This window comes from Zonotrichia albicollis, chromosome 1, assembly GCF_047830755.1.
Source record: "Zonotrichia albicollis isolate bZonAlb1 chromosome 1, bZonAlb1.hap1, whole genome shotgun sequence".
Taxonomy (NCBI): Eukaryota; Metazoa; Chordata; class Aves; order Passeriformes; family Passerellidae; genus Zonotrichia; species Zonotrichia albicollis.
This window is the reverse complement of record NC_133819.1, coordinates 18,760,677-18,776,757: the sequence shown is the minus strand read 5'-3', so window position 1 is coordinate 18,776,757 and position 16,081 is coordinate 18,760,677. Positions and strand designations below refer to the sequence as shown.

The 16,081-nt window shown below is 37.7% G+C and overlaps 1 protein-coding gene across 7 annotated transcripts in view; it reads left to right on the top strand.

The window, feature by feature from the left end:
- Nucleotides 1–16,081, top strand: part of MLLT10 (MLLT10 histone lysine methyltransferase DOT1L cofactor) — a 128,492-nt gene that overhangs the window by 83,492 nt on the left and 28,919 nt on the right. For all 7 annotated transcript variants that reach the window (XM_074535107.1, XM_074535112.1, XM_074535099.1 and 4 more), the window contains one exon: nt 8,274–8,452. In XM_074535107.1, coding sequence (XP_074391208.1) covers nt 8,274–8,452 — 179 coding nt within the window. The remainder of the gene's footprint in view (nt 1–8,273; nt 8,453–16,081) is intronic.

The following is a 16,081-nucleotide window of genomic DNA, read 5'->3' as shown; positions in this document are numbered from 1 at the left end:
TTATTATCTAATTACCTTGGTGTGGGGTGGTGGTGGTTTCATGGTACCTTCTGAGGTAAAGTTGGTTACTTTTCCCCCCCAGTATTGCCTTTCCTTCCCCCCCTCCCCCCATCCTGGTATTGCAGGGCTCTTGTTTTGTCAGAAGCATGTATCTGGATGGAATCAGTGAGGGTAGGTAGAAATTTTGATAATATGAACAGCAAGAAGAGATCTTGTCATGTATGTTTATATAGGATGAAAAGAAAGTATTACAACTTGAGATAAATATTTAAATAAAGGAAGATCATTTACTCCAACAGTATATTCAGGTTATGTGTCAGGTAATGCTGAGGATTGTAAATGTCACTGTCAGAGTTTTGATGGAGTCTGTGTGAGGAGCTTGTTTTTTCATTGCACTCAGTTTAAGCTGGCTGCACATCGGCAACAAAGTACCAAAAAGAAAACCTGCAAGTTTTAGTTTGAGTGGAAACAAGTAGAAGTTTGGAGCAGAGAGGTTTATTATGAGTGGTTTTGTTATAAAAGTGGCCAAACTCTGTCAGTTGAAGTTTGGTGCTGACAGACTTTGAAGGAGGAAAGATAGTAGCTAAAATATTGAACCAGTTCCAGAGAATCTAGCCCTAAAGAAGAGGACTGGAAAATGGAGCCATGAAAGCTGTTCCATTAAGGTGCCTGCCTCAATAGAAAGGAGCCAAGACACTTGAAGGCAGACAGTGGCACACTGCAGTTTTGCCACTAAGAGACATGGTATACTCAGTGCTGTGTTTTGCAGTTGTATAGTCAGCTTCTTATATCTTTGCTTTTTTCAGACCTTTTTCTAAAAACCACAAAATTTGCAGCTGAGAGATGTGAAGTTGTCACTGCTATTCACTGTGTGGTAGCAATGTGCTTTGTCCTCCCAAGTCACTCTGGATCTTACAGTCAAACTGTTGATTTGACCTTGCAGCCTCATCTCTTCCTCTGTGAGTCTACTGCTGAAAAGGAGCAGGAGGGATGCACATATCTATACATGCATATATACATGTGTAGAGGACACCTATTTCGTGGCAGTTCTAGTGCATACATTAAAAAAAGACTAGGAGAAGCACTGACATGATTATTTTACATTAGAAATAACTGTAAATTGTCATGTTTGCTTGTTGCCTTTCTGTGGTAACTTCAGTTCTTGCTTGTTGTGTCTTCTGTCTTATTTCATACTCCTGTTGCTGTTTTTAGGTCTTTGTTATTGATTGTTCTGTCTTATGCTGATTTTTGAGTTGCAGTGAGGATAGTCATAATGCAGAACAGACATCCATTGTGGCAGTCTCAGTGCTGTGATTGTTTTTAGAAGACAACATGTTTCCAAAGAAACATCAGTTCTGTAGCCTTGGCCTTTCCATCAGTGCAGGCAAAATTCATATTTATGGTATGATTTTTTTTAACAAGATAAGAATCTGTATTGAGTGTGAATTGAAATTTTTTGAATGTAGCCCAACTTGGGCAGAATTTTTCAGTGTTGATAAAAAGTCATCTGCCTATATTGAGGCATGGATATATTAGTGCTCAGCTAAACCATCTAAATTGATAAAAACAAAGAACGAGAGAAGGGTGAGTTAAAAAGACTGAACTAGTTCTGTTATGCACATTTCAGAGTACTGAGTAGTTATTGTTTGGTTGTCAGATATTGCAGTCATAAGTGTAACTATCTGACCATGAGGTTCTGGAATACCGCTTGAAAGCTGTAACTGTTGCTCATGACAGCTATTTGTAGGTCTTCAGAAATCTGGGAAAAAGCTGTCCCATCACCCCCCTGCCCCCTCCTTTCAAAGACACCAGCCTCAGATCACTGGAATCCAAAAGGGAGAAACTCCCATAAAGGACTGGATTATGTTCACAGTGAAGAGGAATCTAGTATTTCCCGTGGCTCATCTTCCAGCACCAAGGTAGATTACTGTCAGAATGGTTTGAGAGATCTGTTTTCAGAGATCTTAAGCAAACACAGTAAATGTTTCTGAAATCATTAAGAAATGTACATCACAAGTCATGCTCCTATTCATGAATACTCATTAAGTGAGCCTAAAACTGCTTTGCTTTTAGTTTGCTGTATTTAAGTAACTGAGGCTTGTATTGGCTCACTGTTACAAAAGTGAGCATTTAAAACTTTTAAACCTTAAAAAGTTAAGGTCTTTATCAATTGTTCTTACCTATCTGTTTAACTTTTTCTTTTACAAAGGTCTTTCTGTGCTGTGGTACATTTGAAGTACAGGTCTTTTTTGTGGTTATGAGCATATATGTCTGAGATATGATCAAGGAGCTCTTTATCTTAGTATTCTATTCTAGAAAAGTACTTGAAAATTTTTTGACTCATGGTGGAACAAGCATGAAGTTCTTTGCATGTCCTATTTCATAATGCTGAGTTAATTGTGAAATGTAAACAGGCAGTTATAAAGCATTTCAAAGATTATTGTGAGAAGTCAGAACATCTGGAGGAAACAAGTGAAAGGCGGTTTGTCCCTGTGTCGGCCATCTTCCACCCCAAAAACCTGCACAGTTTAACTAAGGTGTAACTTTGCCATGATATATGTTATGAAAAGCTTCACCTGTTCAGAAGGGATTGGAAGATATTCATTGGGGCAGGGCTGGAAGCATATTTAAAGCTAGTAATTACAAAGACCATTCTTCACACTCAAAATTCATACATTATAGATTTCTAGAGGCTGGGAGAGCATTTGAGGAAAGTATTACTACATCTTGCCCTTTTTTTGTACTTTTCCTTGTATGGCTGTTCACTGTCAGAGATGGATATAGTGACCTAGAAGAACAGTTCAGTTCTCCCCGTCTCCCTTGTCTTGCATGTCATCTGTCCCCTCGTGTCACATTCAGACCTTTTCTCTCAGAGAGAACGTTTATCTTGGGTGGGCTATGAAAAATGTGGGTTTGAGCCCTTCTGCAGTGGAGGGCTGCAGTGTCAGACCTGTATCAGCTTGGATTAATTCCAGGTGGGAACATGACTGCTGACAGGGTGTCCATCAGTGGACATGGAATCAAGTGTAAAATACCATTGTTCACTCTAGCAGGTGGGACTAGCTGAACACAGCAGACCATTTCAGTAGCACATGGGTTGGTTCTGATCCTTCACCCCACCCTGTTGTTGAACACATTTCTGATTGATTATAGATAATTGCACAATCAGGGGTTTGACCATAGGGATGGGAGTAGACAGAAGAGAGTGCCTGAATGTCTTTTGCTGGCTGAGCTGCCAAGGATTTGGGGTTAATTGTAATGGAGTTTGATAGCAAACTTCAGGTCTTTACTGTAAATGTAGCTTATAGGATCATGGATTCACCATATATATATGTCATATTGCTGTGCTGGATTGTGTTCCTCAGTTGTGTCAAGGTTCTTGTCAAGTATTTTGGTCTTTGACTATAAATCCACTCTACAGAGTATTCTCAAAGGGAATAATTGTGGCAGTCTGCCTTCTGTCAATAGGTATGAAACTGGAGCAACTGTTTCAAAACAGTTAGAAAACCAGTTTTTGGAAACATGTACGGAAACATGTACACTTGTACTTTGTATCTTCCCTCCACCTCCAGCAGTGTGTGTTCTTTGGGTATTTTGAGTCTGTGGGGTTTTTTTAACTTCTGCCTCAGTTCTGGAGAGTACTCAGAATGCCCTTTGTGAAAGGAAGCCATGGGCTGTTGATCTGGGACAGGCTGCTGTGCCTCCATCAAAAAAGGATGCCCAGTCACTGAAAGGAAGTGTAGCTTTTTTCCCAGCTGCAGATCAGTAACTTTGATTTCTGTGCACCTCTAGAACTGTTACTGCGGAGTCTTGTAGCAGCCTATCTGAAAATGAACTCTGCCACTTCCCTCATCACCAGCAGGAAAGTACTGTGATTATTTGGTACTTAGATTTCAGATTTCTTCATGAAGGAAACAGATTGGCCTAGCCTCCAAGCTCATTATCTCATAAATTTAAGTGAATATTGTTGCTGCCTTGGCAGTAGAAGTGCAACTTTCTTCTCCTTTGACAACTGTAAAAAATTGCCCATTTTTATTTGCTTCTGTTTTCATTAAATTCACTTCAGTTTGTGATCATGTTACAAAATAACATAGAGGGGTACTTCTTCCGCTGTTAACATTGTACTGGAACAGAACATGTTCTTTCTTGTGTAATGGACCTTAATCAGTTTTTTGTACATGCCTAGTTACTAATGAATGGACTGCTTCATGCAAAGACACTTTTTCATTTTGCACTGTATAGGAAGTTGCCATGGGTTTAGGGGAGACTTTTTGAGATTACCACACAAAATGAAGGTACTGAAAACGTGTGTATAGCTTCAGTTTGTGTAATGAAGTTCTTATAACTCAAAATTTCCTTTTATTTCTGTGATTTCCGCTATGAGTTCCCTTGAGGCCGTTGTCCAACCCTATGCCCACCTGTCCTCCCCCCAAGTAGGAAGGTTTTGTAGTTCTTTGCAACTTCTGTGGGCCTGCAAGTTTACATTTGAAAAATAATGGCCTATTTGGCCATATTCTTCTTATTCCTGAGTTTTGACAAAATGCTAAGATGAGCCACCTATGACAGATATCGTCGCTAACTTCTGCTTTTCAGAATTGTTGCCATCGTTTCAAATTTTTGACCTACAAGAGAAAATACAGCTTTAGGGAGATCATTTTATGAGCTTCCTAAGGAGCAGTCTAGATATTGTCTCTCTTGGTTTCAGCCCCCAGTAAGCTTTAAGTCTGTTGTCCAGTTTACAGAAAAAAAGTCTAAAACATGTATGTTCCTGTAAGAGGAATGGATGGTGAATGGGACAAAAGTAACCAAATACTGCCTGGTTTTTCTCTCTTGCTGAACTTGGCAGTCACCAGCATAAGAAGGGAATGTATGAGAGCTGGATAATGGAGGGGGGGACTGTAGTACTAGAAAATAAGAAATGAGGATTTCATAGCTAGATACTGAAATTGTGGTGAGGAAACTTAGTGTATTGATGTCATCTGAGAGATGCAACATTGTGGAATCCAGGATTTACTCAGTTTTGTTAACTCCTCTGTTCATGGAACTATTTACTTTTGAGATTTTGAATAAAATCACTAAAATTGTTCTGTGTGCTACGTGGTACATATTGCTAGTTTTGATTTGAGGCTATTTTGCTTTTCACTATTCTTGAAGTGCTTTTGTATCCTCTGATACTGAGTTTTTTATTGATGGTGCATAAAAAATGCATATTTTTCAGTCTGTATTATCTGATGTGTTCCCTTCTCTATGGTACTACCTTTCTGTGCCAAGCAGGCAGTTACTTGTTGGCCAGAAATGCTGTTTTTTTTTTTCAGTTGCCTTTTTGTTAAGCCTTTTGAGCCAGCAGTGTAGGCTTCATGTGCATTTTATCTGTTAGAACCTGCAGTCCGTGTTGTGCAGCTGTGTTACGGGTGTGACACACAGTCAGAATTCACCTGAACACTGGGAGGGGTCCATTTCCCCCTGGAGCTGAGGAGCTGTGTTCTGGTTCATGCTGAAGATGGTATTTGACCATGCTGTTCATGCTGCTGGCAAATTACGCAATGCCATCCATCACAACTTACAGCTCTTTGGCTTTTCAGTAATACGGGAAGGACTTCAAGGTGGTTTGTTTGTTTTAAACATGAATGTAGTTTACAGAGATTCGCTCAGGTTTTTGTTGTCATTCCTTCCTGATCCAGAAAGTGATTTATCTCTCCCCAAACCCCAAAGGACAACTTAATACGTTAGAGACATTTCAAATGTGTATTGTCTTGGCTTTCTAATATGATATACACATAGTTTTTATACAGGTATTTTGGAAACGGTGTGAAAATCAGTGATTTATTTCAATGTTCATCTTACAGATCTTATTTGAATGCTGCATGGAGTAGTATCTTGGTTGCATGACTAGTTTCAGAAGGTGCATGTCCTTTATGTGTTAAGTAAGGGATTACTAAATGGAAATACTTATCCCAAAAAGAGTGTGCTGATAGGTCATATTTGTCTTGTATGTTGCAACAGCAACAAATAGTGTTTTTAATATTACTACAACAACTGGCAACGAATATTAGCTTACCTCATTCCACTGGCAAACTAGTTTGCTGCTTTTCTTTTGAAATATTCTTTTGCCTGTGATTTCATAACTATCTGCTTGTATTCCTGAATTTTATTTTTAAGAGGAAGAATAAACCTTATTATTAAAATAGAAGCAGCAGAAGCACTGCAGTTATTAAATATGTAAGACTTTTAAAAATTAAGACTTTAAAAAAAATTGCAATAGCTTTAAAATTTTGGAGTTGTTTTCCCTTTCTGGCAAAATATCCTTAATTTTTACTTGTCTCTCACCAAAAATTTTGTTTTCTCCTCTCATTGCTGTTGATGTTTTATGAGAGTGATAGTGTTTGTGGTGATGAGCTCTTATGGTTTACTCAAAGGTGTTGTGATATTTCATGATTTTAAAATTTTATGGTTCCTTAAGCCTGATAATTCATGAAAATCTTGTATTTTCAGGAAGGTTTGTATATTGAATTGTTTTACTGCATTCAAGAAACAAAGGGTTAAATCTCATCCTTTTTATTAGTTTGAAATTACTGATTAAAAGCAAATTGAAAAATCTTTTGAGGACCTGGGTTATATTTCAGTTTTTGTGATTGTAGTTACGTCACATTGAAGAGTAGACTCAGTAGCAGGGCTGTTTGTTAATCATGGTCATTTTGGTGGTGTGTAGGGATGAATTAGAGAAGGATCCATAAAATGTGCTGTCTAGTTAGATGATGCAGCTAGAGCTGGAAAAGGATCATAGCAAAGGGAACACTTCAAGGATCTTCACTGCTAATAAGGCTGGAACTGTAGGCTTTGGGGATGGTGACCACAAAAAGCCAAGGAGAGGGGGAGGTGTGCTAAATGGAAAAAGATACACAGGTCAGTAGGAAAGCAGTGCAGGTATGGAGTTTCTCTGTGATGAAGAGACTGGGGAGAAGATAAGTCACAAACCTTGGTGAGGCAGGAAAGAAGTGTTGTCGCGATGTGTCTTCAGGTGCTTTTTCGTACCTTCTTTCTCTAGTGGGTCTGGCTGATTTTCTCTTCCATTTTTCTTGACAGTTAATAGAGTCAGGGAGTTTAAGATGCATCAGTGTTTGCATATTATGTGTGGGTTTGGATGATGTTAGCCTCCCTTGGCTGCCTGTGCTCAGAGGGATATCTGGGTGGCGAGTGGTGTTTTAACATTGCGTATCTTCTTATTGTCACTGCCTTCTTCAAATCATTATTTGTATGAGTGACAGACTAGCTCCACCCTTTGCCTTCTAACTGGCATTTCAGTTCTGTTGCTTTTTTTGATCTAACCATGTTCATTCTACTTCTGTTTACTCCCTGTGGCACTCTTCCTCTAACTGCAGTTCAGTGCTACCATGCTTGATATTCCTTGGCCAGCTGACAGCTCACTTATCTAATGCACGTGGAGCCTAACGGTTTCATAGACAGGTACTACTTCTTGTCCTGGGCTTCTGGTCAGTAGGGTTTTTTTTCCCAACCTCTATAATGAACTTTACCCTGCATGTAGATGAACAGAAGTAATGGCTTCACAGAGGGGTGTGAACTCTTCCTATTTAAATTGCTAACTTACAACTCTGACTAATTTTAACGTGTTTAGTCGTTTATTTGTTGGCTGTTCTAGCAGAAATGTTAGTCGAGCATTCGTATAGATCATGGATGCCAGTTCTATTGGCAAATCTGTACCTTGTCCTCAGACTTGCTGTCAATATTTTTCTGAAAAAGCACAAGCAATCCTTAGTTGCCAAAATTACAGTTTTGAACAAATGTATGTTGTTTAGTAACATTTACTTTAAAGTTAAAAAAGTATTTTTTCCATTTGTATGGTGTGTGTACAGTTATATAGCATAATACTTCATTCTTTAGTTAACAGTAATACATTGAAAGAACAAACTCTGATAGCAGACTCAGTTGAACGCAGGCATTTTAGCAAAAAATTCTGCCACTGTTAATATTTGAGCAGTTTGTAACACACATAAATATTTGATTTATCACATATGTTTTACAAAAAACTTAAAAGTGAATCAATCTGTGTTCCCTGAACTGTAGAATGTTAAATGATGAGAGCACTTTTATTAATCGGCATGGTTAGAATTTCTACACAGGAGATTTCTGCATTACGTATTAAGTGATCTTGTTTGTCTTGATTAATTTTCTACTGCATATTTACATGGTTGCTAGTAAACAGAGGGAGGGGGAGAGAGAGAGATGCATATAATCGTTTTTGTAATTTTTTTCAGGTATTTTTAGCAGCAATGATGTAGCAGTATCATTTCCAAATGCAGTATCTGGCTCAGGATCTAGCACTCCCGTTTCCAGTTCTCATTTACCTCAGCAGGCTTCAGGCCACTTGCAGCAAGTGGGAGCTCTATCACCTTCAACTGCGCCTTCTATAACTACTGTTGTTGCTGCAACTCAGGTAAACCATCACAAGAGTTTAAGATAGAAAACCATGTTACTGACCTGCTTAATTTCAATGTTAAAAGAAACAGTAATTTATTTGGAAAATAGGTTAATAAACATTATATGTGTTATGAAATGTTGTAGTGGCTGGAAGGTCCCCATAGTATCACATAGTCTTAATTTGTAGAGCACATAGATTTTTTTAAATGTAGTCTGAGGAAAGTGCTTATTAATAATAACTATATTATGACTAGTAGCATAAGTGCTGGTTGCAGTGCATCAGTGTTCTAACCAATGTTTAATCAGAACATAAAAAAGGATTTTGATAAATAAAATATGCAAAGTTTTCAGTTTTCAATGCAAAAAATGATAGTATTAGTTAAAGAGTGCTTTGTTTGGAAGATTTAACAAATTTAACAGCCAGGCTAGCCCTGGCAAAGAGATGGCCAAGGCTGACATTTTGGTAACAAATGAATTTTGACATATATGTTATAATTTTGTATTTGAAAAGTCATGCAAATGAAGATCAATAGTTCATGTTTGATGGTGAAGGAATATTGGAGGCATGGGAGAAGTGCAGAAGGATGGCATAGTTGAAGTAATGTACCAGAAAAAATACCTTTATGATAGTTTTTTGAATTTAAGTTGGACAAGATTACATTTATCAAGCTAAGAGAATACGAAGTTATAGTTGCAGAAAATCACCATGATTGCTGTTGAAGTACAAAGGAATACTACAATATACATAGTGATTTTATACTCCTTGTTTCTTGCATTTTTCATTTCCTGATGGGGATCTCCTTAGAATGAATGTCTCAAATATATATCTTTTTGTGTACTTATAAGCAATGAACTTGTAATTTATCTACAGTGATCTAAGATAGTGGGTATAAATGTGAAAAAATCAAACTTAGTGTGTGTATGTGTGCAGAAGCAGGTGTTTATGGTGCATGTATAGCAGAAATGCTATGTGAAGACCAACACAGATTACATTGCAATATCAGATAGCAATTTGTTCTTATAGGTGGCAGTTCCTATTTTTACAGAATTCTTCTGGACTGGTTTTCTAAAGAAATAGGGTGGTTTCACCCAAAATTGAGTGGTATCTCTTTTGTACAAATTGATAGAAACTACTTTAAAGAAATGAATTAAAATTTTGGTACTTTAGGAAGTTCTCCTTTTTTTAAATTTCCAAATATCATTGCACACTCTAACTCACTGACAACACTTAAATTGAACAGTGTGGAGTTTGGGGGAGGGATTGTGTCATAGTTTAGTAGGAGGTTAAAAGTTTAAAAAAAAAGCCCAAATAAGTCAATGGTCGGTTTTCACAGAGGAGAGGTTTGCCATCAGAGTCTTGGGAAGACTCAGCCTTTTGTACAGCTCGATGTATTCAGAAATGGTCTGGGGAAAGGAGGAGGAGGAGGAGCACACACCAAGTTTGCTGATTATGCTGGGTTATGCAGTAGGCCATTATGAAGATCAGCTGTCACAAATTGCTGAAAGACCTCACCAGCCTGTGTTGACAAGGTGGTAAGTGGGCAAATAAAATCAATGTTAAAGGGAAAGGACAGTTTCTATTCAAAGCAGATATGGTACATGCCAAAAGAGGTGCAAGAAGAGCCATGGCAGTGAACAATGGCAAAGAACAGCTTTATAAGGAGTGAGTAAATAGTGAGGGACTCGTGGCCTCAAAAAGAGACACTGAGATGGGATACGACAAAGGTCTGTAAAATCAACTGACATGGAGAAGTTAAATAAGCAAGGGCTGTGCACCACCACTTCTGTTTGTTAACCTCTGTCAGAAGAAAATCAGATTGAAAAAGCAATTGGACAAAACCTGTATTTTATGAGTCAGGAAGAGAAAGACCATAGTATTTTTTCTCCTCATATTGTCACACAAAGAGAGGTATACCCTAGAAGATGGACCTCCTCTTACTGTTTAGCTGAACTAGAGAGCCCTCCATAGGTTAACTGCTTAAAATTCTTGTCCTTCCTTCGCCTTTGTTTCTTGTGAGTTGCCTTGGGGGCTTTTTTCTTTTTCATCCCCAAAGAAGCAAAGGAGTTGTGTGTCTTGCCTCACTACCAAACTTGTTTTCAAGTGGTCATAGACTTACTTGTCAAGATCTTATTCACAGGTACTACCATTTAAAGAGCCTTGGGTTTGAGATACACAGGGAGATTGAAATAGTGAGTTTTGGTTGACAGCTGTAAAGGTGAACTGTATTTGAATTAACAAAGTCCTCCACTGCTTCAGCGAGTCTGCTTTCAGTGCATAACGTTCACCCTACCTTGGAGAGATCCAGTCAGGAGACCCTAGTTCTGCCATGCAGTTGTTCTTCACTTGAAGGAACCCTTTTTAAAATTTTTTTTAAATCTTTTCCCCTACCCCTCATCCCCTTCCCATTTAGCGTAAATGTCAGGGGTTAGGGTTTACCTACTTAGGTCTGCAAAGTTCCATCAGAGTGCTGTCTGCTTGCTGGGCTCTTGTGGATGTATTCTCATTGTTTGTCCAGCTCTTGACCATGGAAATCTTCAAATAAGACTGTGCTGGCATGTTTCTTGTGTAGTGTTCTGATGAAAAGAAAACCATCATCCGAGGTTATAAGCTAAGGTAAGCTTGTACCTCTGTAGCAGGTAAAAAATAATAGTTTAAAAGTTAGGTTTTACTGAAACTGTTAGTTAAGAGAGCAAGTTATGACCAAATCTTGTCTGCTCACTTATTCAGTTATGTTAACAGATGGGCTCTTGGAATAGTACTAAAACTTGGAATAGCCTCAAATATGTGCTACTAAGGTGCATCCTATAAGATTTCAGCTGGTTTTTTAGATCTCTGTTGGACATTTGTAATTATGATTTTGGGGACATCATAAATTTGTCAATTTTGGAAGGAATTTTTTACAGGTCTCTTTTTTTAAAGGATGTTAAGAAATTCTAAAGAGAAGGTCATTGGAAAAAATATGTTCCCATGGAACATTTTTATCACGTCCATTGTCCCTTCCGAAGATCCTTTGGCTTTACTTCCATTAGAAGCAGTACAAAAGCCCCCAGGATTTTTTTTAGCATTCCTATAAATGAAGGAATGGAGGTGGTTATCCTCCTTTGTCTGATCCAGCTTCTAGGGGGAGATAAGGCTTATTTTCTTAGGTAGATTTGGAGTTACTTGTTAACGACAGAGGAATGTGAAAGCTAAGGAATCCTGAGGTCTTCTCTGAATGTAGGGCATGTGATGTTTCAGATGCATCTGCCCTGTGGTTTTTATTTTCTCATTTTCTGAATTAATCTAGTCCCTAATTTTGGATCTCTGTATTCCCCTGCTCATTCTCCGAATTACTAGTCTATACTATTTTTAGCTTCCTTTTTTAGTGTTTTTTTTTCCTTGTCATAGTTTAAGTCTGCTCATCATTTTGCATGCTGTCAAGGGAACTTTCTTGTCCTTTTTATTTTATATTCTGGCACTTGTGGGAAAATAAATGAAAAGACAGGAAATAGGAACTCTATTCTTAGTTTTTGTTCCTTTCAACAGAGAAGTTAGGAACAGTTTTGGGAGCAATCTTACTTACACCTTCCACAAAAGGAGTGGAATTGTGAAGGAACTTAATAGTACATCTTAAACAAGTAGATGTTCCTTTGCTGAAAACTCAGGTTGAGAGAGGTTTTTGCAAGTCTGCAGGAGGGGGGTTTCATCATTTTCATGGGACAATAAAATGTTTCATGACAATAAAATTTCATGACAATAAAATGTGACAATCAGGCACCTACCTGATTGATACTGCTTCCATGTTTACAGTTGTAAGCTCAAATTATGGGTGCTGCATTCTTAAATTTGGGATGGCCAAGAAAGATACTCCTTTGGCCACTTTTGTTTCCCACTCTTGTTCAGAGAAACACCCTGTTTCCTGCTGGTTTAGATTTGTGGTTCTTTAAAAATTTAATATGCAGCACAAAGTAAACGTGAGGAAGGAAAGAAGGAAAGTTTCAGGTTAAGCATCTGGAGTCTGCTAGAGCTGGGGAGACCTGCAGTGTTTTAAGGGATGGTTCTGGGCCATCCTGCCTGTGGATACTCTAGAAAATGGCTGGTCTATCAGCCATCAGTGTTTAATCAAATTTTCTTTGGGGAGTAGAAAAAATAGATGGAGAAAAAAGCCAAGCTGCCCTGAGTTCTAGGACTTTAGTGTGTCACAGATGTGACCTGCATTAGGTGGTTGGCTGCTTGAGTTTCCTGCTCTGCTCCCAAAGATGCACATCTCAACCATATGTAAGCTAAGAGTTGGTGTAATACTTCTGTAGTCACCTTTAGATCAGAACATCTTAAAACTGGAGACTTTGACATATCATCAACAAACTAATTTAAGCAATAATCCTTTTTTTTGCAGTGCAAAGTAACTTAGTGTAATTATATTAAACTGCATTAGACATGTAATCAGATGATTTTTAGAACTTAAGAAGAACTTTACTCTTTACATATTTTTCAGGACATCTTTTGAAGTCTGTTCCTTAACATAGAAATCATTGAGATACCGAATGCCATAAGAGCTCTTAGGAAGTCCAGAGTGCAGATAGTAAAGATTTCTGCTCCATATTTGGTGTGTGCCTTGTTGGGAAACCTCTCACCTCTTAGTAGGTAGTCATTAAGGTAAAGCATAGACAGCAATTATGACAATATGTTAATATATTCCAAAATTTCTCCAAAACAAGTAAGTTAGTTCATTTCTTAAGTTCAGTTTATACATTGTCATACAGTGCATTGTTAATCTGGGGAGGGGGTGTTGTTTGTTGGAGGTTTGGTGGTTTTTTGGGTGTTTTAGTTTTTTGTTTTGTTTATATTACCTTTAATATGAGTGATAATTAAAATGAGACTAATAAAACATCTGGAAATAATGATGTTGCATGGTTTAAGCAGCATGCTTCCAGAAAAAGGAAATTAGATCCTTACTGTGGTCCTAGACTTCTCTAATCAATAGAAATGCTGGATACATGAAAACCAATTAACATATTTTATGTTCCTGTCAAAACACTTGATGCTAAAGTCTCTTTTGAAAGAGGCTCCTACCTTACTGGGTCAAAGGTAAAATATCAACACGGATCACAGGATTTTTGGATTCTGAAATTATTTGGTTTTCCTTATAACTTACCCAAAAGGTACAAGAGGAAGTCTCAGCACATCCAGAACAAAAAGGAATAATTTTTATCAGAGTGTGTTGCTTGTCTTTGGGACTCATTGCCACAGGAAATAGCAAGTGCTTCTGGATTTGGAAAGTGTGCTGAATGCATCCTTCACTCTGTTGTACACTGAGGGGTTTGATATTGTGGTGTAGGATGTCAGTGCAAAACAGAGGCTTTCCTTCCAAACCTACTCAATCATATTTCTGTCACAGCCACTTAAATTTCAGTCTTGCAAAATGAAAAAGGGGAAGAACTGCACTACTAAAAGTTTTTCCATCAAAATTGTCTTGTTTCTCACTTAAAAGCTGTTTTAATTTTTATCTACTTTCTTAATGGGTACAAAGCTAATTTTCTTTTCATGCAGTCTGAGGATTTTTGGGGTGGGGGAGGAGGAGAGTAGCAAGGAGGAAGAATTTACAGCCAGAGGGAAAATTCCTTCTAACATGTGACTCAACTAGAAGAACAAAGGAATCATAGTTGCAAGTAATCTAGTATTTAGCCCAATGAAAATCTTGTTTTCCTCTTGCTTCAGAAAGCTTGTCTTCATGTGGGCTTGTGCAGTGTGGAGGAAGTCTGAAAGGCGGTGCAGGGTTTTGCACAGTGCCGCATGCTGAGACAACTGCATCAATGTTTCGCTCTAGCAATAAATGTTTTCTGCCTTCAAGCTGAAGCTTATTTAGCTTGGCTTATCTGGTGCTGCTGTAGCAACCATCAGTCTCCAGGCAACTGAGGCACATTGACCTCTTCGTTGAACTGAGTGTAGCACTACTTCGATTTAGCTGCCTGAGACAATAATAATGGTGGTGAATGTAAAAAGTGTGAAATTTTCTAGTTTGCATGCAATGGAAATAATAAAACTATTTAGATGAAACAGTGTTTAGGTCTTGCTTGAGAAAGATTTCAATTATGCATGGTGTGTGTTTGTTGCAAGCTGCAGAATTGGTTGATGAGGCGGTGGCTTATAGGCCTTGAGTAAATGTTGAGAATCTTGCAAGCATTTTTGCACAGCAGCAATTCTACCACTGAAGGTGTTAGTTTCATCACCTAAATAGCAAAGACTGTTGATATTTAGATGGTTAAAATGTCCATGCTTGTGAATAAGTAACTGATTCTTTATTATTGCTCTTCTTGAAATTACAGATTATCTTGAAAGTAGTTACTTTTCTCTCAGATCTCAGAATTATTTGCCTATTGCAAGTGTCTTGCTTTCTTTGGTATGAAGAAAATAGATTCCTCTATGGATATACTGAGATTGTTTCTTAAGAAGGTAGTTTCAATGAGAGTGAAGTTGAAATTCCTAATACATAGATTAAAGTTCTTAAGTAAAAGAGATTCTTGGACAAGATACTGCTTCCATGTCCATGTAGAGCACATTCAGTTTAAGTGCTGTGAAGACAGAGGGAGATGGAAACGATAGAGCAACCAGCTTAAGGTGAAAGGGCTTTGTGTTGAAATGATGACTCTGTTTTTAGTTAGGCTTGTGGAGGAATCCCAGGGTCTTATCTCTACAAAGCCTCCTTTAAAAAACAAACTAAAACCTGAAACAAAACAAAACCCCCAAACAAAAAAAACCCTAACAAAACAAAAAGAGCTCTTAATGAGGTAGCATTCTAGTAAGTTTTTGTAAGTCTCTTTTTTATGTCTGGTATATAAATAAATAGATCTTAATTGGTTAAAAATTTATCTGATATGTGGGTAGTCAACATGAAAGAGAGGAGCAAAGTAGTAGTTGAGGTTATAGTGTTTTCCCATTACTGGAAGATAGGCCTTCTATCCGTGTGGTTTTTAATGACTTTATGTGCCCTTGTTGTACACTGGGCAGAGGTATAAATTAGTTTCTGTAGGTGTGCCATTAATTTTTCATTTTGCCTTTCAAATCCCACTGTGTTTCCCAGTTGTATTCATTCATGCCTTTCTTGGAAAATACTTGACTGCTGGTGTTTGAAGGTTAGATGGTTTCATTTAATTGAAGGATTTATTTGTATGTTTAATCAAAACAATTGATTCTCAAAGACAGTATTTGATTATTAGCTTGTTCATAAGCTAGAGTCTTCATTACAGCTAGAAGTTCAAAGGATTTATTTTTGCTGCAGACAGAAAAACTACTAGTAATGTGAATATTGTATGCACAGAATGATGTCACAAATACCGTTTTCCTAACAGATTTAAATTATGACAATCTGTACACTTGTAATTAATGTTCTTTTTGAATAAAAAGTTGATCTTTTCTTCTAAGACATGACAAACCATTTGCCTGATTTTATTTTAACATTTCCCACCTCCTAATTATACTCTCCAGTTAATTCTTTTATTTCAGCCGGGTGGCAAAAACATTTTTTGTGCAATTGGACCTTGGTTATCTGTTTTTAAAAATCCCCAAACTTTAAGGGCTTCAGAGTGCTTGGGTTGTAATGGTGGCAGTATGTGAGGGCTGTCTTTTCAATCTCAGTGTTGCTGAGAATGAATGTGTAAAAAACTA